Source organism: Zea mays, chromosome 1 (assembly GCF_902167145.1).
Source record: "Zea mays cultivar B73 chromosome 1, Zm-B73-REFERENCE-NAM-5.0, whole genome shotgun sequence".
Lineage (NCBI taxonomy): Eukaryota > Viridiplantae > Streptophyta > Magnoliopsida > Poales > Poaceae > Zea > Zea mays.
Window position 1 is genome coordinate 303,136,974 of NC_050096.1, and position 24,520 is coordinate 303,161,493.

General features: G+C 45.7%; 1 protein-coding gene across 2 annotated transcripts in view; it reads right to left on the reverse strand.

Annotated features, from left to right (window-relative positions):
* The window catches only part of LOC103644296 (abscisic acid 8'-hydroxylase 3), a 3,520-nt gene extending 2,563 nt beyond the window's left edge, over window positions 1–957 (reverse strand). For both annotated transcript variants that reach the window (XM_008667505.4, XM_008667504.4), the window contains exon 1: window positions 83–957. In XM_008667505.4, coding sequence (XP_008665727.1) covers window positions 83–622 — 540 coding nt within the window. In that variant the 5' untranslated portion in view covers window positions 623–957. The remainder of the gene's footprint in view (window positions 1–82) is intronic.
* Window positions 958–24,520: the final 23,563 nt, after the last annotated feature.

A 24,520-nucleotide genomic window follows, 5' to 3' on the forward strand; every position in this document is an offset into this window, starting at 1 on the left:
CATGCCATTGCCATGCCATCCATCCCCAGTCAAAATCTCTCTCGAGTCTCGAGAGAGAGAAGAACTGCTAGCTACTGCTTACCGACGATGCCTCCTCCAGCACGAGGACCCTGCTGCGGCCGTGCCACGTGTCCAGCGTCTGCACGGCAAGGTCGTTGATGAAGCCCAGGTACTTCTTGAGAGCGTCGACGGAGAGCGGCTCGCCGATGAGCCGCCGCAGCTTCCTGTGCTCGTCGCCGTTGGTGGTGAGCAGGCTGGTGGGGCCCAGCACCTGCTTCCCCGTGTAGAAGAGGTTGAGGCTCACCACGCCGTCCTTGCCCGACGACAGCAGGATCTTGGCGGCGTCCCTCCCCGTCATGAACACCGTCACCCGCCCCAGCACGTACGTCTTGAACACCTTGCCGAACCGCCTCTGCCGGTCGCGCATGAAGCTCAGGATCCCCGCGGGGCTCGAGAAGTCGGAGATGAAGGAGAACGTCTCGCCGACCACCGGCCACCCCATCGTGCCCGGGATGTCCCCCATCTCCTTGGAAGAGGAGCTCCGTGACCGCAGCCAGACGACGAGGCCCGCGCATGCCAGCGCGACGGCGACAAGCACGGGACCTCCACCAAAGACGGCCATGTATGATCAGATCAGGTGATTGGTAGCTCCGTCTTCATACAGCTGCTCATACATAGGTGTCAGTTTTCAGGTGCTCATATATATATGTCGATGATGCATCGAAATCTCTGATCGATTCCTCGGGAACATCTCTATCTTTGTTGTCATCTTCTCTTGGTATTGTAGCATGCGAGGGGGAGGGGGGGCCATTTGGAGGTTCTTTGTTGTCCTGTTTAGTGCATCGTTGAAAACTACATCGTGCTTTGGATCAAAGACAGACTAGGTCATTACTGCTGATGACTCTTAAAAAATTGCAGTTGCTGGGCAAGCTGATAAGAGGTATATAGCTAGAGCAGCGCCATTTGCAGTTACCTAAAGCTTTTGTCTTGTGCGACCGACCAACTGTACAGCGCAGACGCTGAGACAGGCCTTGATAAGGACCTGGCGTTAATTGTCGTTTTTGTCACTTCTTGAAACGAAATTGTGAGCATTATTGGGCACTAAGCTGTTACCCTGGGCCGGAAAACTTAATTTTAACTAAATAGTTAATAATCTCGTCAAGAGATACAACTTTTGTAATAAAAAAAGTATCTTCATTAGATATCATATTAGAAAGATATGGTTTTCTAAGAAGTCAAGCTATTGAAAATTTATATTATATTTTTGTGCATCTTAATGGCCTCAAACTTCAAAACTAAATAGTTGTAGATCTCATCGATAACTACAATTTTCATATATAAAGTATCTTTACACGATGTCATACAAGAAAAATACGATTTTCCAATTTTTTTTCTAAGACGGCAAACTCTTATACAGGATTAATATGTTGCTGAAAGTTTATATTTTTGTAAGAAGAATCTTGTTTGAGAGTGAAGGCCTAGGTCCAAGGGTTCTCAAGCTAGCTCTTCAAAGGCAAAGTACGAAACCATTCACTCCCCACCTTACTTTAACCAGCTCTAGGTTCGTGCGAATGCAGTGTTGAGGGCATAGGCTTCGACGATAGCAGAGGCCAAGGTCGAATCAAACCCCTAGCGAAGACCTAAATATGGGACCCCAAGGGCCTTTGTCGAACCTGATGGCAAACATCGTGTCAGAGACCTTCGTCGATTGCGATAACCTTTAGATGTGCTACGCCTCAGGAGGAAAGGCACTCGGAAGACTGAAGTAAGTTCAATGGACCCTCATCGTGGCTCGACTAAGGACCACGACCAAAGGCGGTTGACATGTAAAAGGCCTTCGATACCCCCGAGGTACTAAACCTTGTAAAAAATTTGGATATTCAGGAGTATGCTATAGTAGGCTAAGAACAAAAAGGAACATGAACATTTTGTAAATATACTCCATAAAATGTGGTGATGATCATTAAAGCACCCAGTGATTTTGGCTTGAAATCCTAGTCATCTTTGCCTCATTAATTGTGCACCTCCACTAGTGAAGGCTCAAGGGACCTTGTCTTCGCTCGTTGGGATCCTTTTCCCAACATTAGCGCACGCCATAATAGACCATGCGCAAACCCATAATGCCATCAAAGAGAAAGGCCCTGCATGGGGAAGGCCCAGTGCAATGCTCGCAGTGAATATTTCAAACCCTTTGGCCCATAAGAAGGAACGAAGTTCGAAAAGGAGGAAACACTCATGATAGATCAACCAACACCTGAGGGAGCACAACCTACCCCTGCCCTTTCACCAGAACAAGTACTCAAGCAATTGCAGGTTGAGCTTTGGAGAGGCCATCAAGAAAGGGAGATGTGGTTGTAACCTTCATTGCCAACTGAAAGTCGCCTAGAGGGGGGGTGAATAGGGCAAAACTGAAATTTACAAATATAAACACAACTACAAGCCGGGTTAGCGTTAGTAATAAAGAAACGAGTCCGCAAGAGAGGGCGCAAAACAAATCCCAAGCGAATAAGCAAGTGAGACACGGAGATTTGTTTTACCGAGGTTCGGTTCTTGCAAACCTACTCCCCGTTGAGGAGGCCACAAAGGCCGGGTCTCTTTCAACCCTTCCCTCTCTCAAACGATCCACGGATCGAGTGAGCTTTCTCTTTTCAATCACTTGGAACACAAAGTTCCCACAAGGACCACCACAATATTGGTGTCTCTTGCCTCAATTACAAGTGAGTTTGATTGCAAAGAAAGGATCAAGAAAGAAGAAAGCAATCCAAGCGCAAGAGCTCGAAAGAACACAAGCAAATCACTCTCTCTAATCACTATGGCGTTGTGTGGAATTTGGAGAGGATTTGATCTCTTTGGTGTGTCTAGAATTGAATGCTAGAGCTCTTGTAGTAGTTGGGAAGTGGAAAACTTGGATACAATGAATGGTGGGGTGGTTGGGGTATTTATAGCCCCAACCACCAAAAGTGGCCGTTGGGAGGCTGTCTGTTCGATGGCGCACCGGACAGTCCGGTGCACACCGGACATGTCCGGTGCCCCCGCCACGTCATCACTGCCGTTGGATTCTGACCGTTGAAGCTTCTGACTTGTGGGCCCGCCTGGGTGTCCGGTGCACACCGGACAGGTACTGTTTGCTGTCCGGTGTGCCAGTATGGGCACGCCTGACTTCTGCGCGCGCTGCGCGCGCATTTAATGCGCCGCAGGTAGCCGTTGGCGCCGACTAGCCGTTGCTCTGGAGTCGCACCGGACAGTCCGGTGCACACCGGACATGTCCGGTGAATTTTAGCGGACTAGCCGTTGGCGTTTCCCGAAGCTGGCGAGTTCCTGAGGCCGCTCCTCCGTGGTGCACCGGTGAATTATAGCGCGAGTGCCTCTGGAAATTCCCGAAGGTAGCGAGTTTGCGTTGGAGTCCTCTGGTGCACCGGACACTGTCCGGTGTACACCGGACAGTCCGGTGCTCCCAGACCAGAGGGCCTTCGGTTGCCACTTTGTTCCTTTGTTGAATCCAAAACTTGGTCTTTTTATTGGCTGAGTGTGAACCTTTTACACCTGTATAATCTATACACTTGGGTAAACTAGTTAGTCCAATTGTTTGTGTTGGGCAATTCAACCACCAAAATTAATTAGGGACTAGGTGTAAGCCTAATTCCCTTTCAATCTCCCCCTTTTTGGTGATTGATGCCAACACAAACCAAAGCAAATATAGAAGTGCATAATTGAACTAGTTTGCATAATGTAAGTGTAACGGTTGCTTAGAATTTGAGCCAATATAAATACTTACAAGATATGCATGGATTGTTTCTTTCTTATATAACATTTTAGACCACGTTTGCACCACATGTTTTGTTTTTGCAAAATCTTTTGTAAATCCATTTCAAAGTTCTTTTGCAAATAGTCAAAGGCAAATGAATAAGATTTTGAGAAGCATTTTCAGGATTTGAAATTTTCTCCCCCTGTTTCAAATGCTTTTCCTTTGACTAAACAAAACTCCCCCTAAAAGAGATTCTCCTCTTAGTGTTCAAGAGGGTTTTGATATATCATTTTGAAATACTACTTTCTCCCCCTTTTGAACACAATAGGATACCAATTGAAAATATTCAACACTTAAGTTTTTGAAATTGGTGGTGGTGCGGTCCTTTTGCTTTGGGGCTCTTACTTTCTCCCCCTTTGGCATGAATCGCCAAAAACGGAATCATTAGAGCCCTCGAAGTGTTTCCTTCCCCTTTGGTTATAAATAAATGAGTTAAGATTATACCAAAGACGAAGTCCTTTTGCTTGGTGCTCAAGTTTTCTCCCCCTTGAACGGAGAGTTGCTTGGAGCGACGGCGAAGGATGAGTTACGTAGTGGAAGCCTTTGTCTTCGCCGAAGACTCCAATTTCCTTTCAATACACCTATGACTTGGTTTGAAATAGACTTGAAAATACATTAGTCATAGCATATGAAAGAGATATGATCAAAGGTATACAAATGAGCTATGCGTGCAATCTAGCAAAAGAAGTTCCTAGAATCAAGAATATTGAGCTCATGCCTAAGTTTGTTAAAAGATTGTTCATCAAGAGGCTTGGTAAAGATATCGGCTAATTGATCTTTAGTATTAATGTAGGAAATCTCGATATCTCCCTTTTGTTGGTGATCCCTAAGAAAATGATACCGAATGGCTATGTGCTTAGTGCGGCTATGCTCGACGGGATTGTCGGCCATTTTGATTGCACTCTCATTATCACATAGCAAGGGGACTTTGGTCAATTTGTAACCGTAGTCCCGCAGGGTTTGCCTCATCCAAAGCAATTGCGCACAACAATGGCCTGCGGCAATATACTCGGCTTCGGCGGTGGAAAGAGCGACCGAATTTTGCTTCTTTGAAGCCCAAGACACCAAGGATCTTCCCAAGAACTGGCAAGTCCCCGATGTGCTCTTCCTATTGATTTTACACCCCGCCCAATCGGCATTCGAATAACCAATTAAATCAAATGTGGATCCCCTAGGATACCAAAGCCCAAACTTAGGAGTATAAGCTAAATATCTCAAGATTCGTTTCACGGCCGTAAGGTGAGCTTCCTTAGGGTCGCCTTGGAATCTTGCACACATGCATACGGAAAGCATAATATCCGGTCGAGATGCACAAAGATAAAGTAATGAACCTATCATCGACTGGTATACCTTTTGATCCACGGACTTACCTCCCGTGTCGAGGTCGAGATGCCCATTAGTTCCCATGGGTGTCTTGATGGGCTTGACATCCTTCATCCCAAACTTGCTTAGAATGTCTTGAGTGTACTTCGTTTGGCTGATGAAGGTGCCCTCTTGGAGTTGTTTGACTTGGAATCCTAGAAAATACTTCAACTCCCCCATCATTGACATCTCGAATTTCTGTGTCATGATCCTACTAAATTCCTCACAAGTAGATTCGTTAGTAGACCCAAATATGATATCATCAACATAAATTTGGCATACAAACAAATCATTTTCAAGAGTTTTAGTGAATAGAGTAGGATCGGCGTTACCGACTTTGAATCCATTAGCAATAAGGAAATCTCTAAGGCATTCATACCATGCTCTTGGGGCTTGCTTGAGCCCATAAAGCGCCTTAGAGAGCTTATAGACATGGTTAGGATACTCACTGTCTTCAAAGCCGGGAGGTTGCTCAACATAGACCTCTTCCTTGATTGGTCCATTGAGGAAGGCACTTTTCACGTCCATTTGATAAAGCTTAAAGCCATGGTAAGTAGCATAGGCCAATAATATGCGAATTGACTCAAGCCTAGCTACGGGTGCATAGGTTTCACCGAAATCCAAACCTTCGACTTGGGAGTATCCCTTGGCCACAAGTCGAGCTTTGTTCCTTGTCACCACACCATGCTCGTCTTGCTTGTTGCGGAAGACCCATTTGGTTCCTACAACATTTTGGTTAGGACGTGGAACTAAATGTCATACCTCATTTCTAGTGAAGTTGTTGAGCTCCTCTTGCATCGCCACCACCCAATCCGAATCTTGAAGTGCTTCCTCTATCCTGTGTGGCTCAATAGAGGAAACAAACGAGTAATGTTCACAAAAATGTGCAACACAAGATCTAGTAGTTACCCCCTTATGAATGTCGCCGAGGATGGTGTCGACGGGGTGATCTCGTTGGATTGCTTGGTGGACTCTTGGGTGTGGCGGTCTTTGTTCCTCATCCTCCTTGTCTTCCTCATTTGCATCTCCCCCTTGATCAATGCCATTATCTTGAGGTGGCTCATTTGCTTGATCTTCTACTTCATCAACTTGAGCTTCATCCTCATTTTGAGTTGGTGGAGATGCTTGTATTGAGGAGGATGGTTGATCTTGTGCATTTGAAGGCTTTTCGGATTCCTTAGGACACACATCCCCAATGGACATGTTCCTTAGCGCGATGCATGGAGCCTCTTCTTCACCTATCTCATCAAGATCAACTTGCTCTACTTGAGAGCCGTTAGTCTCATCAAACACAACGTCACATGAGACTTCAACTAGTCCAGTGGACTTGTTAAAGACCCTATATGCCCTTGTGTTTGAGTCATAACCAAGTAAAAAGCCTTCTACAGTCTTAGGAGCAAATTTAGATTTTCTACCTCTTTTAACAAGAATAAAGCATTTGCTACCAAAGACTCTGAAATATGAAATGTTGGGCTTTTTACCGGTTAGGAGTTCGTATGATGTCTTCCTGAGGATTCGGTGTAGATACAACTGGTTGATGGCGTAGCAAGCGGTGTTGACCGCCTCGGCCCAAAACCGATCTGAAGTCTTGTACTCATCAAGCATGGTCCTTGCCATGTCTAATAGAGTTCGATTCTTCCTCTCCACTACGCCATTTTGTTGTGGCGTGTAGGGAGAGGAGAACTCATGCTTGATGCCCTCCTCCTCAAGAAAGCCTTCAATTTGAGAGTTCTTGAACTCCGTTCCATTGTCGCTTCTTATTTTCTTGATCCTTAAGCCGAACTCATTTTGAGCCCGTCTCAAGAATCCCTTTAAGGTCTCTTGGGTTTGAGATTTTTCCTGTAAAAAGAATACCCAAGTGAAGCGAGAATAATCATCCACAATAACTAGACAGTACTTACTCCCGCCGATGCTTATGTAAGCGATCGGGCCGAAAAGATCCATGTGCAGGAGCTCCAGTGGCCTGTCGGTCGTCATTATGTTTTTATGCGGATGATGAGTGCCAACTTGCTTTCCTGCTTGGCATGCGCTACAAATCCTGTCTTTCTCAAAATGAACATTTGTTAGTCCTAAAATGTGTTCTCCCTTCAGAAGCTTATGAAGATTCTTCATCCCAACATGGGCTAGTCGGCGGTGCCAGAGCCAACCCATGTTAGTCTTAGCAATTAAGCAAGTGTCGAGTTCAGCTCTATCAAAATCTACCAAGTATAGCTGACCCTCTAACACTCCCTTAAATGCTATTGAATCATCACTTCTTCTAAAGACAGTGACACCAATATCAGTAAAAAGACAGTTGTAGCCCATTTGACATAATTGAGATACAGAAAGCAAATTGTAATCTAAAGAATCAACAAGAAAAACATTAGAAATGGAATGGTCAGGAGATATAGCTATTTTACCCAATCCTTTGACCAAACCTTGATTTCCATCCCCGAATGTGATCGCTCTTTGGGGATCTTGGTTTTTCTTATATGAGGAGAACATATTTTTCTCCCCAGTCATGTGGTTCGTGCACCCGCTGTCGAGTATCCAACTTGAGCCCCCGGATGCATAAACCTACAAAACAAGTTTAGTTCTTGACTTTAGGTACCCAAATGGTTTTGGGTCCTTTGGCATTAGACACAAGAACTTTGGGTACCCAAACACAAGTCTTTGACCCCTTGTCCTTGCCCCCAACATATTTGGCAACTACCTTGCCGGATTTGTTAGTTAAAACATAAGATGCATCAAAAGTTTTAAATGAAATATTATGATCATTTGATGCACTAGGAGTTTTCTTTCTAGGCAACTTAGCATGGGTTGGTTGCCTAGAGCTAGATGTCTCACCCTTATACATGAAAGCATGATTAGGGCCAGAGTGAGACTTCCTAGAATGAATTCTCCTAATTTTGCTCTCAGGATAACCGGCAGGGTATAAAATGTAACCCTCGTTATCTTGAGGCATGGGAGCCTTGCCCTTAACAAAGTTGGACAATCTTTTAGGAGGGGCACTAATTTTGACATTGTCTCCCCTTTGGAAGCCAATGCCATCCTTGATGCCCGGGCGTCTCCCATTATAAAGCATGCTACGAGCAAATTTAAATTTCTCATTTTCTAAGTTGTGCTCGGCAATTTTGGCATCTAGTTTTGCTATATGATCATTTTGTTGTTTAATTAAAGCCATGTGATCATTTATAGCATCAATGTTAACATCTCTACATCTAGTGCAAATAGAAGTGTGCTCAACGGTAGATGTAGAGGGTTTGCAAGATTTTAGTTCTACAACCTTAGCATGCAATATTTCTTTTTTACTTCTAAGGTCGGAAATAGTAGCATTGCAAACATCAAAATCTTTAGCCTTAGCAAGCAATTTTTCATTCTCAATTCTAAGGCTAGCAAGAGAAATGTTCAATTCTTCAATCCTAGCAAGCAAATCCTCATCATTATCTCTAGGGTTGGGAATTGAAACATTGCAAACATGTGAATCAACCTTAGCATTTAAACTAGCATTTTCATTCCTAAGGTTGTCAATCATCTCACGACAAGTGCTTAGCTCACTAGACAATTTTTCACATTTTTCTACTTCTAGAGCATAAGCATTTTTAACCTTAACATGTTTCTTGTTTTCCTTAATAAGACAATCCTCTTGGGAATCCAAAAGGTCATCCTTTTCATGAATAGCACTAATTAATTCATTTAATTTTTCCTTTTGTTCCATGTTAAGATTGGCAAAAAGGGTACGCAAGTTATCCTCCTCATCACTAGCATTTTCATCACTAGAGGTTTCATATTTAGTGGAGGATCTTGATTTTACCTTCTTCCTTTTGTCGTCCTTTGCCATGAGGCACTTGTGGCCGACGTTGGGGAAGAGAAGCCCTTTGGTGACGGCGATGTTGGCGGCGTCCTCGTCGTCGGAGGAGTCGCTTGAGCTTTCGTCGGAATCCCACTCCCGACAAACATGGGCATCGCCGCCCTTCTTCTTGTAGTACCTCTTCTTCTCCTTTCTTCTCCCCTTCTTGTCGTCGCCTCGGTCACTGTCACTTGATATAGGACATTTAGCAATAAAATGACCGGGCTTACCACATTTGTAGCAAACCTTCTTGGAGCGGGACTTGTAATCTTTCCCCCTCCTTTGTTTGAGGATTTGGCGGAAGCTCTTGATGACGAGCGCCATCTCCTCATTGTCAAGCTTGGAGGCGTCGATTGGTTGTCTACTTGGTGTAGACTCCTCCATCTTTTCTTTCGTCGCCTTGAATGCGACGGGCTGAGCTTCGGATGTGGTGGGTTCGTCAAGCTCGTTGATTTTCCTCGAGCCTTCGATCATGCACTCAAAACTTACAAAATGCCCGATTACTTCCTCGAGGGTCATTTTAGTATATCTAGGATTACCACGAATTAATTGAACTTGAGTAGGGTTAAGGAAAATAAGAGATCTTAGAATAACCTTAACCACCTCATGGTCATCCCACTTTACGCTCCCGAGGTTGCGCACTTGGTTCACCAAGGTTTTGAGCCGGTTGTACATGTGTTGTGGCTCCTCCCCTTTGCGAAGCCGGAACCGACCGAGCTCCCCCTCGATCGTTTCCCGCTTGGTGATCTTGGTGAGCTCGTCTCCCTCGTGCGCGGTTTTGAGCACATCCCAAACCTCCTTGGCACTTTTCAACCCTTGTACTTTGTTGTACTCCTCTCTACTTAGAGAGGCGAGGAGTATTGTTGTCGCTTGAGAGTTGAAGTGCTCGATTTGGGCCACCTCATCCTCATCATAATCCTTATCCCCTATCGACGGTACCTGTGCACCAAACTCAACAACATCCCATATACTTTTGTGGAGTGAGGTTAGATGAAATCGCATTAAATCACTCCACCTAGCATAATCTTCACCATCAAAAGTTGGTGGTTTGCCTAATGGGACGGAAAGTAGAGGTGCATGTTTAGAAATGCGAGAATAGTGTAGGGGGATCTTACTAAACTTCTTAAGCTCTTGGCGTTTAGAAGTTACGGAGGGCGCATCGGAGTCGGAGGTTGATGTTGATGAAGTGTCGGTCTCGTAGTAGACCACTTTCCTCATCCTCGTTTGCTTGTCCCCGCTCCGATGCGGCTTGTGGGAAGAAGATTTTTCCTTCTTCTCTTTGTGGTGAGAAGAAGATTTCTTCTCCTTCCCTTTGTTGGAGGAGCTCTTCTTCTTCTCCCTCCTTTTGGTGCGGGACTCTTCCGATGAAGTGCTCCCGTGGCTTGTAGTGGGCTTTTCGCCGGTCTCCATCTCCTTCTTGGCGTGATCTCCCGACATCACTTCGAGCGGTTAGGCTCTAATGAAGCACCGGGCTCTGATACCAATTGAAAGTCGCCTAGAGGGGGGGTGAATAGGGCGAAACTGAAATTTACAAATATAAACACAACTACAAGCCGGGTTAGCGTTAGTAATAAAGAAACGAGTCCGCAAGAGAGGGCGCAAAACAAATCCCAAGCGAATAAGCAAGTGAGACACGGAGATTTGTTTTACCGAGGTTCGGTTCTTGCAAACCTACTCCCCGTTGAGGAGGCCACAAAGGCCGGGTCTCTTTCAACCCTTCCCTCTCTCAAACGATCCACGGATCGAGTGAGCTTTCTCTTTTCAATCACTTGGAACACAAAGTTCCCACAAGGACCACCACAAGATTGGTGTCTCTTGCCTCAATTACAAGTGAGTTTGATTGCAAAGAAAGGATCAAGAAAGAAGAAAGCAATCCAAGCGCAAGAGCTCGAAAGAACACAAGCAAATCACTCTCTCTAATCACTATGGTGTTGTGTGGAATTTGGAGAGGATTTGATCTCTTTGGTGTGTCTAGAATTGAATGCTAGAGCTCTTGTAGTAGTTGGGAAGTGGAAAACTTGGATACAATGAATGGTGGGGTGGTTGGGGTATTTATAGCCCCAACCACCAAAAGTGGTCGTTGGGAGGCTGTCTGTTCGATGGCGCACCGGACAGTCCGGTGCACAGCGGACATGTCCGGTGCCCCCGCCACGTCATCACTGTCGTTGGATTCTGACCGTTGAAGCTTCTAACTTGTGGGCCCGCCTGGGTGTCCGGTGCACACCGGACAGGTACTGTTTGCTGTCCGGTGTGCCAGTATGGGCACGCCTGACTTCTGCGCGCGCTGCGCGCGCATTTAATGCGCCGCAGGTAGCCGTTGGCGCCGACTAGCCGTTGCTCTGGAGTCGCACCGGACAGTCCGGTGCACACCGGACATGTCCGGTGAATTTTAGCGGACTAGCCGTTGGCGTTTCCCGAAGCTGGCGAGTTCCTGAGGCCGCTCCTCCATGGTGCACCGGACACTGTCCGGTGTACACCGGACAGTCCGGTGAATTATAGCGCGAGTGCCTCTGGAAATTCCCGAAGGTAGCGAGTTTGCGTTGGAGTCCTCTGGTGCACCGGACACTGTCCGGTGGTGCACCGGACACTATCCGGTGTACACCGGACAGTCCGGTGCTCCCAGACCAGAGGGCCTTCGGTTGCCACTTTGCTCCTTTGTTGAATCCAAAACTTGGTCTTTTTATTGGCTGAGTGTGAACCTTTTACACCTGTATAATCTATACACTTGGGTAAACTAGTTAGTCCAATTGTTTGTGTTGGGCAATTCAACCACCAAAATTAATTAGGGACTAGGTGTAAGCCTAATTCCCTTTCACCAACCAAACTGTAGCTCTTGTCTACTAACAAGATATCGGAGTCAGGCAACAACTTGCATTTCTCTAGATAGAAATCTAGAGCCTAAAGCCAAACCCTCCCCTATCAACTAACAATTCTGCCAAACCCTCACCATAATCTTACCCATCCTTCAGTACATAGATCAGCTTCACACCATCCTATCAACGTCCACGGAAATACATTCCCTTCATATACTAGTAAAATATGTCTTCTAAGACCAAGTCAATAGAAGAAAAAACCACACTAGACTTGGCTTATGCTAGACTAGAGTCAGCGCGGACCCGTAATCGAGGGGGCATACCCTTCATCGGGTATGCCCATGGGTCCTCTTGGTCTTAGAACCCTCATGGTCCCGAGAACTCCATGCCTCTAAGCCCCTAGGTTCCCATGGCTCTCAACCCCTTTGAGACTTTGGGGCCAGAGTCATGGGGCCCTCTAGGCCTCAAGGGCTCTCTGAGTCTTAGAGCACTCCTAGTCCCAATGCCCCCTAGGCCTCTAAGACACTCTAGGCTCATGTGGCTCTGTTAGGCTCATAGTCCTCTAGGTCCTAGAGCCCTCCATGCTTTTTAAGGTGCTTCTAGTCCCAAAAGTCATACAAGACTTTGGGGCTCTTGAAAGGGAATTAGGCTTACACCTAGTTCCTAAATAATTTTGGTGGTTGAATTGCCCAACACAAATAATTGAACTAACTAGTTTGCTCTAGTGTATAAGTTATACAGGTGTCAAAGGTTCACAACAAGCCAATTAAAAAGACCAAAGTTGGGTTCAAAATAGGGGCTAAAGGCATCCCGAAAGGCTCCCTGGTCTGGCGCACCAGACTGTCCGGTGACGCACCGGACAGTGTCCGGTGCACCAGGGGACTTCGCGCAGAACTCCTCAGCCTCGGGAATTTTCAGAGCCGGCGCGCTATAATTCACCGGACTGTCCGGTGTACACCGGACAGTGTCCGGTGCTCCAAGAGGACGCGGCTCTGGAACTTGGCAGCCTCGGGAATTCGCAGCGGCTGCTCCGCTATAATTCACCGGACATGTCCGGTGTACACCGGACTGTCCGGTGTAACTGCGGGGCAACGGCTACTTCGCGCCAACGGTCACCTGCAACGACAATTAATGCGCGCCAGAGCGCGCAGAAGTCAGGCACGCGCGCAGTGGCGCACCGGACACTCTACAGTACATGTCCGGTGCGCCACCAGACATCCAGGCGGGCCCAGAAGATAGTGCTCCAACGGTCGAATCCCAACGGCTTTGGTGACGTGGCTGGCGCACCGGACATGTCCGGTGTACACCGGACTGTCCGGTGCACCATTTGACAGTCAGCCCCACCAAACGGCTAGTTTGGTGGTTGGGGCTATAAATACCCCCCAACCACCCACCATTCATTGCATCCAAGTTTTCCACTTCTCAACCACTTACAAGAGCTAGGCATTCAATTCTAGACACACCAAAGAGATCAAATCCTCTCCAATTCCACACAAGGCTTTAGTGATTAGCGAGAGAGATTTGTCGTGTTCTTTTGAGCTCTTGCGCTTGGATTGCTTCTTTTCTTTCTCACTTGTTCTTGTGATCAAAACTCCATTGTAATCAAGACAAGAGGCACCAATTGTGTGGTGGCCCTTGCGGGGAAGTTTTATTCCCGGTTTTGATTTGAGAAGAGAAGCTCACTCGGTCGGAAGGACCGTTTGAGAGAGGGAAAGGGTTGAAAGAGACCCGGTCTTTGTGACCACCTCAACGGGGAGTAGGTTTGCAAGAACTGAACCTCGCTAAAACAAATCCTTGTGTCACGCTCCTTATTTGCTTGAGATTTGTTTTGCACCCTCTTTCGCGGACTCGTTTTTATTTCTAACGCTAACCCGGCTTGTAGTTGTGTTTATATTTGTAAATTTCAGTTTCGCCCTATTCACCCCCCTTCTAGGCGACTATCAATTGGTATTAGAGCCCGGTGCTTCATTAGAGCCTAACCGCTCGAAGTGATGTCGGGAGATCACGCCAAGAAGGAGATGGAGACCGGCGAAAAGCCCACTACAAGCCACGGGAGCACTTCATCGGAAGAGTCCCGCACCAAGAGGAAGGAGAAGAAGAAGGACTCCTCCAAAGGGAAGGAGAAGAGATCTTCCTCACACCACAAAGAGAAGAAGGAGAAATCCTCTTCCCACAAGCCGCATCGGAGTGGGGATAAGAAAAAGAGGATGAGGAAGGTGGTCTACTACGAGACCGATTCTTCATCGGCATCCACCTCCGGCTCCGACGCGGCGTCCGTCACTTCTAAGTGCCAAGAGCGTAAGAAGTATAGTAAGATTCCCCTACGCTACCCTCGCATTTCTAAACACACACCTTTACTTTCCGTCCCATTAGGCAAACCACCAACTTTTGATGGTGAAGATTACGCTAGGTGGAGTGATTTAATCCGATTTCATCTAACCTCGCTCCATAAAAGTATATGGGATGTTGTTGAGTTTGGTGCACAGGTACCATCCGTAGGGGATGAAAACTATGATGAGGATGAAGTAGCCCAAATCGAGCACTTCAACTCCCAAGCCACAACCATACTCCTCGCCTCTCTAAGTAGAGAGGAATATAACAAGGTGCAAGGGTTGAAGAATGCGAAGGAGATTTGGGATCTACTCAAGACCGCGCACGAGGGTGATGAACTCACCAAGATCACCAAGCGGGAAACGATCGAGGGGGAGCTCGGTTGCTTCCGTCTTCGCCAAGGGGAGGAGCCACAAGATATGTACAACCGGCTCAAAACCTTGGTGAACCAGGTGCGCAACCTCGGGAGCAAGAAATGGGATGACCACGAGGTGGTTAAGGTTATTCTTAGATCACTCATCTTCCTTAACCCCACTCAAGTTCAATTAATTCGTGGTAATCCTAGATACACACTAATGACTCCCGAGGAAGTTATCGGAAATTTTGTGAGCTTTGAATGTATGATCAAGGGCTCAAAGAAGATCAACGAGCTTGATGATCCCTCCACATCCGAAGCACAACCGGTGGCATTCAAGGCGACAGAGGAAAAGAAGGAGGAGTCTACACCAAGTAGACAACCAATCGACGCTTCAAAGCTCGACAACGAGGAGATGGCTTTAATCATCAAAAGCTTTCGCCAAATCCTCAAGCAACGGAAGGGGAAGGATTACAAATCCCGTTCCAAGAAGGTTTGCTACAAGTGTGGTAAGCCCGGTCACTTTATTGCTAAATGTCCATTATCAAGTGACAGTGACAGGGATAACGACAAGAAGGGCAAGAGGAGAGAAAAGAAGAGGTACCACAAGAAGAGGGGCGGCGATGCCCACGTATGCCGCGAGTGGGACTCCGACGAGAGCTCCACCGACTCCTCCGACGACGAGGACGCCGCCAACATCGCCGTCACCAAGGGACTCCTCTTCCCCAACGTCGGCCACAAGTGCCTCATGGCAAAGGACGGCAAGAGGAAGAAGGTTAAATCCAAATCATCCACTAAATATGAGTCTTCTAGTGATGATAATGCTAGTGATGAGGAGGATAACTTGCGGACCCTTTTTGCCAACCTTAACATGGAACAAAAAGAAAAACTAAATGAACTAATTAGTGCCATCCATGAGAAGGATGATCTCTTGGACTCCCAAGAGGACTTCCTAATCAAGGAAAATAAAAAACATGTTAAGGTTAAGAATGCTTATGCTCTAGAGGTAGAAAAATGTGAGAAATTAACTAGTGAGCTAAGCACATGCCATGATATTATTACCAACCTTAGAAATGAAAATGCCAAATTAATTGCTAAGGTTGATTCTCATGTTTGTAATGTTTCAACTTCCAATCCTAGAGATGATGATGTTGATTTACTTGCTAGGATTGATGAGTTGAATGTTTCTCTTGCTAGCCTTAGGATTGAAAATGAAAAATTGCTTGCTAAGGCTAAAGATTTTGATGTTTGCAATGCTACTATTTCTAACCTTAGGAGTAAAAACGATATATTGCATGCTAAGGTTATAGAATTAAAATCTTGCAAACTCTCTACATCTATCGTTGAGCATGTATCTATTTGTACTAGATGTAGAGATGTTGATATTAATGCTATTCATGATCACTTGTCTTTAATTAAACAACAAAATGATCATATAGCAAAATTAGATGCTAAAATTGCCGAGCATAACTTAGAAAATGAAAATTTTAAATTTGCTAGAAGTATGCTCTATAGTGGGAGACGCCCTGGCATCAAGGATGGCATTGGCTTCCAAAGAGGAGACAATGTCAAACTTAATGCCCCTCCTAAAAAATTGTCTAATTTTGTTAAGGGCAAGGCTCCCATGCCTCAGGATAACGAGGGTTACATTTTATACCCTGTCGGTTATCCCGAGAGCAAAATTAGGAGGATTCACTCTAGGAAGTCTCACTCTGGCCCTAACCATGCTTTCATATATAAGGGTGAGACATCTAGCTCTAGGCAACCAACCCATGTTAAGTTGCCTAAGAAGAAAACTCCTAGTGCATCAAATGAACATAGTCTTTCATTTAAAACTTTTGATGCTTCTTATGTTTTGACTAACAAATCCGGCAAAGTAGTTGCCAAGTTTGTTGGGGGCAAACACAAGGGCTCCAAGACTTGTGTTTGGGTTCCCAAAGTTCTTGTTTCTAATGCCAAAGGACCCAAAACCGTTTGGGTACCTAAAGTCAAGAACTAAATTTGTTTTGTAGGTTTATGCATCTGGGGGCTCAAGTTGGATACTCGACAGCGGGTGCACAAACCATATGACATGGGAGAAGAAGATGTTCTCCTCCTACGAGAAAAACCAGGAACCCCAACGAGCTATCACATTCGGGGATGGAAATCAAGGTCTGGTCAAAGGTTTGGGTAAAATAGCTATATCCCCTGACCATTCCATTTCCAATGTTTTTTCTTGTTGATTCATTAGATTACAAATTGCTTTCCGTATCTCAATTATGCAAAATGGGCTACAACTGTCTCTTTACTGATGTAGGTGTCACTGTCTTTAGAAGAAGTGATGATTCAATAGCATTTAAGGGTGTGCTAGAGGGTCAGCTATACTTGGTAGATTTTGATAGAGCTGAACTCGACACATGCTTAATTGCTAAGACTAACATGGGCTGGCTCTGGCATCGCCGACTAGCACATGTTGGGATGAAGAATCTTCATAAGCTTCTAAAGGGAGAGCACATATTAGGACTAACCAATGTTCATTTTGAGAAAGACAGGGTTTGTAGCGCATGCCAAGCAGGAAAGCAAGTTGGTGCCCATCATCCACACGAACATCATGACGACCGACAGGACGCTTGAGCTACTCCACATGGATCTATTCGGCCCGATTGCTTACATAAGCATCGGCGGGAGTAAGTATTGTCTTGTAATAGTGGATGATTATTCTCGCTTCACTTGGGTATTCTTTTTGCAGGAAAAATCTCAAACCCAAGAGACCTTAAAGGGATTCTTGAGACGGGCTCAAAATGAGTTCGGCTTAAGGATCAAGAAAATTAGAAGCGACAACGGGACGGAGTTCAAGAACTCTCAAATTGAAGGCTTCCTTGCGGAGGAGGGCATCAAGCATGAGTTCTCCTCTCCCTACACCCCTCAACAAAATGGTGTAGTGGAGAGGAAGAATCGAACTCTATTGGACATGGCAAGAACCATGCTTGATGAGTACAAGACTTCGGATCGGTTTTGGGCCGAGGCGGTCAACACCGCCTGCTACGCCATCAACCGGTTATATCTACACCGAATCCTCAAGAAGACATCCTATGAACTCCTAACCGGTAAAAAGCCCAATATTTCATATTTTAGAGTCTTTGGTAGCAAATGTTTTATTCTTGTTAAAAGAGGTAGAAAATCTAAATTTGCTCCTAAGACTGTAGAAGGCTTTTTACTAGGATATGATTCAAACACAAGGGCATATAGAGTCTTTAACAAGTCCACTGGACAAGTTGAAGTTTCTTGTGACGTTGTGTTTGATGAGACTAATGGCTCTCAAGTAGAGTAAGTTGATCTTGATGAGATAGGTAATGAAGAGGCTCCATGCATCGCGCTAAGGAACATGTCCATTGGAGATGTGTGTCCTAAGGAATCCGAAGAGCCTCCAAATGCACAAGATCAACCGTCCTCTTCCACGCAAGCATCTCCACCAACTCAAAATGAGGATGGAGCTCAAGTTGATGAAGTAGAAGATCAAGCAAAAGAGCCACCTCAAGATGATGGCAATGATCAAGGGGGATATACAAATAATCAAGACAAGGAGGATGAAGAGCAAAGGCCGCCACACCCAAGAGTCCACCAAGCAATTCAACGAGATCACCCCGTCGACACCATCCTCGGCGACATTCATAAGGGGGTAACCACTAGATCTAGAGTTGCACATTTTTGTGAGCATTACTCTTTTGTTTCCTCTATTGAGCCACATAGGGTAGAGGAAGCACTACAAGATTCGGATTGGGTGGTGGCTATGCAAGAGGAGCTCAACAACTTCACTAGGAATGAGGTATGGCATTTAGTTCCACGTCCTAATCAAAATGTTGTAGGAACCAAATGGGTCTTCCGCAACAAGCAAGACGAGCATGGTGTGGTGACAAGGAACAAAGCTCGACTTGTGGCCAAGGGATACTCCCAAGTCGAAGGTTTGGATTTCGGTGAAACCTATGCACCCGTAGCTAGGCTTGAGTCAATTCGCATATTATTAGCCTATGCTACTTACCATGGCTTTAAGCTTTATCAAATGGACGTGAAAAGTGCCTTTCTCAATGGACCAATCAAGGAAGAGGTCTATGTTGAGCAACCTCCCGGCTTTGAAGATAGTGAGTACCCTAACCATGTTTATAAACTCTCTAAGGCCCTTTATGGGATCAAGCAAGCCCCAAGAGCATGGTATGAATGCCTTAGAGATTTCCTTATCGCTAATGGCTTCAAAGTCGGAAAGGCCGATCCTACTTTATTTACTAAAACTCTTGAAAACGACTTGTTCGTATGCCAAATTTATGTTGATGATATTATATTTGGGTCTACTAACGAGTCTACATGTGAAGAATTTAGTAGGATCATGACACAAAAGTTCGAGATGTCTATGATGGGGGAGTTGAAGTACTTCTTGGGATTTCAAGTGAAGCAACTCCAAGAGGGCACCTTCATTAGCCAAACGAAATATACTCAAGACATTCTAAACAAGTTTGGGATGAAGGATGCCAAGCCCATCAAGACACCCATGGGAACCAATGGGCATCTCGACCTCGACACGGGAGGTAAGTCCGTGGATCAAAAGGTATACCGGTCGATGATTGGTTCTTTACTCTATTTATGTGCATCTCGACCGGATATCATGCTTTCCGTATGCATGTGTGCAAGATTCCAAGCCGACCCTAAGGAAGCTCACCTTACGGTCGTAAAACGAATCTTGAGATATTTGGCTTACACTCCTAAGTTTGGGCTTTGGTATCCTAGGGGATCCACATTTGATTTAATTGGTTATTCGGATGCCGATTGGGCGGGGTGTAAAATCAATAGGAAGAGCACATCGGGGACTTGCCAGTTCTTGGGAAGATCCTTGGTGTCTTGGGCTTCAAAGAAGCAAAATTCGGTCGCTCTTTCCACCGCTGAAGCCGAGTACATTGCCGCAGGCCATTGTTGCGCGCAACTACTTTGGATGAGGCAAACCCTGCGGGACTACGGTTACAAATTAACCAAAGTCCCTTTGCTATGTGATAATGAGAGTGCAATCAAGATAGCGGATAATCCCGTCGAGCATAGCCGCACTAAACACATAGTCATTCGGTATCATTTTCTTAGGGATCACCAACAAAAGGGAGATATCGAGATTTCTTACATTAACACTAAAGATCAATTAGCCGATATCTTTACCAAGCCTCTTGATGAACAAACTTTTAACAAACTTAGGCATGAGCTCAATATTCTTGATTCGCGCAATTTCTTTTGCTAACTTGCACACATAGCTAATTTATATACCTTTGATCATGTCTCTTTCATATGCTATGACTAATGTGTTTTTCAAGTCTATTTCAAACCAAGTCATAGGTGTATTGAAAGGGAATTGAGTCTTCGGTGAAGACAAATACTTCCACTCCGTAACTCATCCTTCGCTGTCGCTCCACGCATCTCTCCATCTTTTTGGGGAGAGTTCAAAGCAAAAGGACTTCGTCTTTGGTACAATCTTCACTCATTTATTTATTACCAAAGGGGAAGAAAGTACTTCAAGGGCTCTAATGATTCCGTTTTTGGCGATTCATGCCAAAGGGAGAGAAAGTATGAGCCCAAAGCAAAAGAACCGCACCACCACCTAATTTTAATTGGAGATTTTCAATTGGTAAATTTCAAATTGGTATCTTATTGTATTCAAAAGGAGGATAAAGTAGTATTTCAAAAATGATATATCAAAACCCTCTTGAACGCTAAGAGGAGGATCTCATTTAGGGGGAGTTTTGTTTAGTCAAAGGAAAAGTATTTGAAACACGGGGAGAAAATTTCAAATCTTGAAAATGCTTTACAAAATCTTATTCATTTACCTTTGACTATTTGCAAAAGAACTTTGAAAAGGATTTACAAAAGAGTTTGCAAAAACAAAACATGTGGTGCAAGCGTGGTCCAAAATGTTAAAAACAAAGAAACAATCCATGCATATCTTATGATTAGTTATTTTGGCTCAATTCCAAGCAACCTTTGCACTTACATTATGCAAACCAGTTCAATTATGCACTTCTATATTTGCTTTGGTTTGTGTTGGCATCAATCACCAAAAAGGGGGAGATTGAAAGGGAATTAGGCTTACACCTAGTTCCTAAATAATTTTGGTGGTTGAATTGCCCAACACAAATAATTGAACTAACTAGTTTGCTCTAGTGTATAAGTTATACAGGTGTCAAAGGTTCACAACAAGCCAATTAAAAAGACCAAAGTTGGGTTCAAAATAGGAGCTAAAGGCATCCCGAAAGGCTCCCTGGTCTGGTGCACCGGACTGTCCGGTGGCGCACCGGACAGTGTCCGGTGCACCAGGGGACTTCGCGCAGAACTCCTCAGCCTCGGCAATTTTCAGAGTCGGCGCGCTATAATTCACCGGACTGTCCGGTGTACACCGGACAGTGTCCGGTGCTCCAAGAGGACGCGGCTCTGGAACTTGGCAGCCTCGGGAATTCGCAGCGGCTGCTCCGCTATAATTCACCGGACATGTCCGGTGTAACTGCGGGGCAACGACTACTTCGCGCCAACGGTCACCTGCAACGACAATTAATGCGCGCCAGAGCGCGCAGAAGTCAGGCACGCGCGCAGTGGCGCACCGGACACTCTACAGTACATGTCCGGTGCGCCACCGGACATCCAGGCGGGCCCAGAAGACAGTGCTCCAACGGTCGAATCCTGACGGCTTTGGTGACGTGGCTGGCGCACCGGACATGTCCGGTGTACACCGGACTGTCCGGTGCACCATTCGACAGTCAGCCCCACCAAACAGCTAGTTTGGTGGTTGGGGCTATAAATACCCCCCAACCACCCACTATTCATTGCATCCAAGTTTTCCACTTCTGAACCACTTACAAGAGCTAGGCATTCAATTCTAGGCACACCAAAGAGATCAAATCCTCTCCAATTCCACACAAGGCTTTAGTGATTAGCGAGAGAGATTTGTCGTGTTCTTTTGAGCTCTTGCGCTTGGATTGCTTCTTTTCTTTCTCACTTGTTCTTGTGATCAAAACTCCATTGTAATCAAGGCAAGAGGCACCAATTGTGTGGTGGCCCTTGCGGGGAAGTTTTGTTCCCGGTTTTGATTTGAGAAGAGAAGCTCACTCGGTCGGAAGGACCGTTTGAGAGAGGGAAAGGGTTGAAAGAGACCCGGTCTTTGTGACCACCTTAACGGGGAGTAGGTTTGCAAGAACCGAACCTCGGTAAAACAAATCCTTGTGTCACACTCCTTATTTGCTTGAGATTTGTTTTGCACCCTCTCTCGCGGACTCGTTTTTATTTCTAACGCTAACCCGGCTTGTAGTTGTGTTTATATTTGTAAATTTCAGTTTCGCCCTATTCACCCCCCTCTAGGCGACTATCAGCTCTTTAGGCTCATAGGCTTTCGGGGTCCCCAAGCCCTTGGAGACCTTTAGGTCATGAGACTAGAGATGGCAATGGGGACCCGATCCCCTATTCCCCATGGGGAATTCATCCATTATGGGATAGGGATGTGGAAGTTTCTTCCCCACGGGGATATAAACGGGGAAAATTATCCCCCAACGGGTAAATGGGGATGGGGACAGGAAGCATTCTCCATCCCCGTTCCCTGTGAGGACTCGTTAAATTTGCATGTGATGATGTTTTCGTGTAATAGTTAATGATAAAAAACAAATATTTATCTTGTTAAAAGATCGCTCATTGTAAAAATGTGTTCATTTTAATGTACACATAGTGATTTTTTACATATGACAATGTGTATAAGTGACAATATTTTGCATTAATAACAAAGGACGTAGGTTCTAAATATAATTTAAGCAGGGAAGGATCCCCATTGAGGATTTATCCCTGGGGGACGGGGATGGAAAAGAAATATCCCCCGCAAGCGTTCGTGGGGATCCTCATGGGAATTTTTTTAACTCCGGGATAGGGATGGGGAGCTATTCCTCAACGAGAAATTCCCCATTGACATCCTACATGAGACGTTATATAACATGGGGACATCAAAACACCCTCCCCTGGCTAAGTCTATGTAATACCCAAAAATGTATTCAAGAGAGTATATTCGATCTCCTTAGTTTGTGTGTCATATGTTCATCATAAGAGAGCATACCTATAATTAAGAGAGATGAATTAAAACAAATGATACAAAAATGGAATATGCATCATGCTGAAGTTTTATTTTGTGTGCATTTTGTGATAACATAAAAATAAAAGTAAAAGGGAATATGTTTGTACCCAAATTGGAAGTAAGACTTAAATTGGAATTTTGGGAATTAGAGAAGAGCACGAGTACCAAAAAATAGATATCAAAATAAATAAATAAGTAAAACTCCCTCATACCATGTTTAAGATGTACATTTTATGAGAAAATAAATGTACTAGGAAGTTTGGATTTGAAATTGGAATTTAAATTTGAAAGCAAAAGAAAGGAAAGTGAAAATATAAAAGAAAAATAAAAAGAAAAACAAATAGGGAGCTTTACTGGGTCGGGACGCCATTTTCGGCCCAACCTGATCCCCTGCGTCACCGGCCTACGTTGTCCCAGGGATGCGCGTTCACTCCCTGCCGTGTGGGCCCTGACCGCATGACGCAATCGCGTGCGCGCCTTGGGCTCTCGGCGCCGGCAGGTGGGCCCTGTCGGTCAGGGTTGGCAGCACGGATCGGGTCGCCGTGCCGCGTGCGTCGCTGACACCTGGGAGCCCCTGTCAGCCTAACCTCCTCGCCGTAACAACCGCGAGCAAGCCGGAGCCGCCATGGCTGCCACCCGGAGTTCTCGCCAACTAACCAAGCTCGGGTGGAGTATTAAGGACCCGATCTTTGGAGTGCCTCGCGACCTATTCCTTGCCATCTCCATAATGCCGTGTAGCCTCGCCCCTGGACGAGCATGCCCTGACCCGCGCATTTGCCAACTAACCCGTTATTACCACTGAAAGGGAAATAGGCTTTAAACCTTTTCCTAAATGATTTTGGTGGTTGAATGTCCAACACAAACAATTTGACTAATTAGTTTGCTCTAGATTGCATGTTCTACAGGTGCCAAAGATTCAACTCAAAACCAATAAAAAGAACAAGACAAGGTTCAAAGGAAAGGAGCAAAGATAAACCGAAGTGCTCCCTGGTATGGCGCACCGGACTGTCCGGTGTGCCACCGGACAGTGTCCGGTGCACCAGGGAGGATTGCCTTCAAACTCTTTACATTCGGGTTTCTCAGGCGCAGCCCACTATAATTCACCGGACTGTCCGGTGCACCACCGGACAGTGTCCGGTGCTCCAGAGTGAAGCAGCTCTGAACTGGCCAGCTTCGGGAAAGTGGGAGGTCGCTCCGCTAAAATTCACCGGACTGTCCGGTGTACACCGGACTGTCCGGTGTGCCAGCGGAGCAACGGTCATCTGCGCGCAACGGTCGACTCTGCAAAGTGTACAGTTGAATTCAGAGTGTCAGAGCAGAAGTCAGAAGGGCACCGGACTGTCCGGTGCTGCACCGGACTGTCCGGTGCCACATGAGGACAAAGCCTCCAACGGTCGACCAGCTCCAATCTCAACGGATAGGATGACGTGGCTGGTGCACCGGACATGTCCGGTGTGCACCGGACTGTCCGGTGCGCCCATCGCCAGCAGCTTCTCCAACGGCTACAAAATTGGATGGTGGCTATAAATACCACCCCAACCGGCCACTTCAAGGGTGGGAGCCCAAGCAACATTCCAAGTCATCTAGTTGACATACTCAAGCCCTCCCAACCACCTATATTCATTGATACATCCTATACACAAGATCTAGCCCACTACAACCAACACAAGTGCCACAAGAGAAAGAGCGAGCAATTGAGAGCTACTCAATTGAGTTTAGCCCTAGTGCCTTGTGAGATTCATTGAGAGATAGTGTGTGCTTCATCCTTGTGTTCATTTGTGCGTGGAGTTTTGACTCCCATTCAACTTCCTCCAAAGTGTTGGAGGCTTGTAAAAGCTAGCAAGAGACACCAAAGAGTGTGGTGGTCCTTGTGGGATCGAGAGTGATCCTTGAGAAGAAGAAGAGCTCA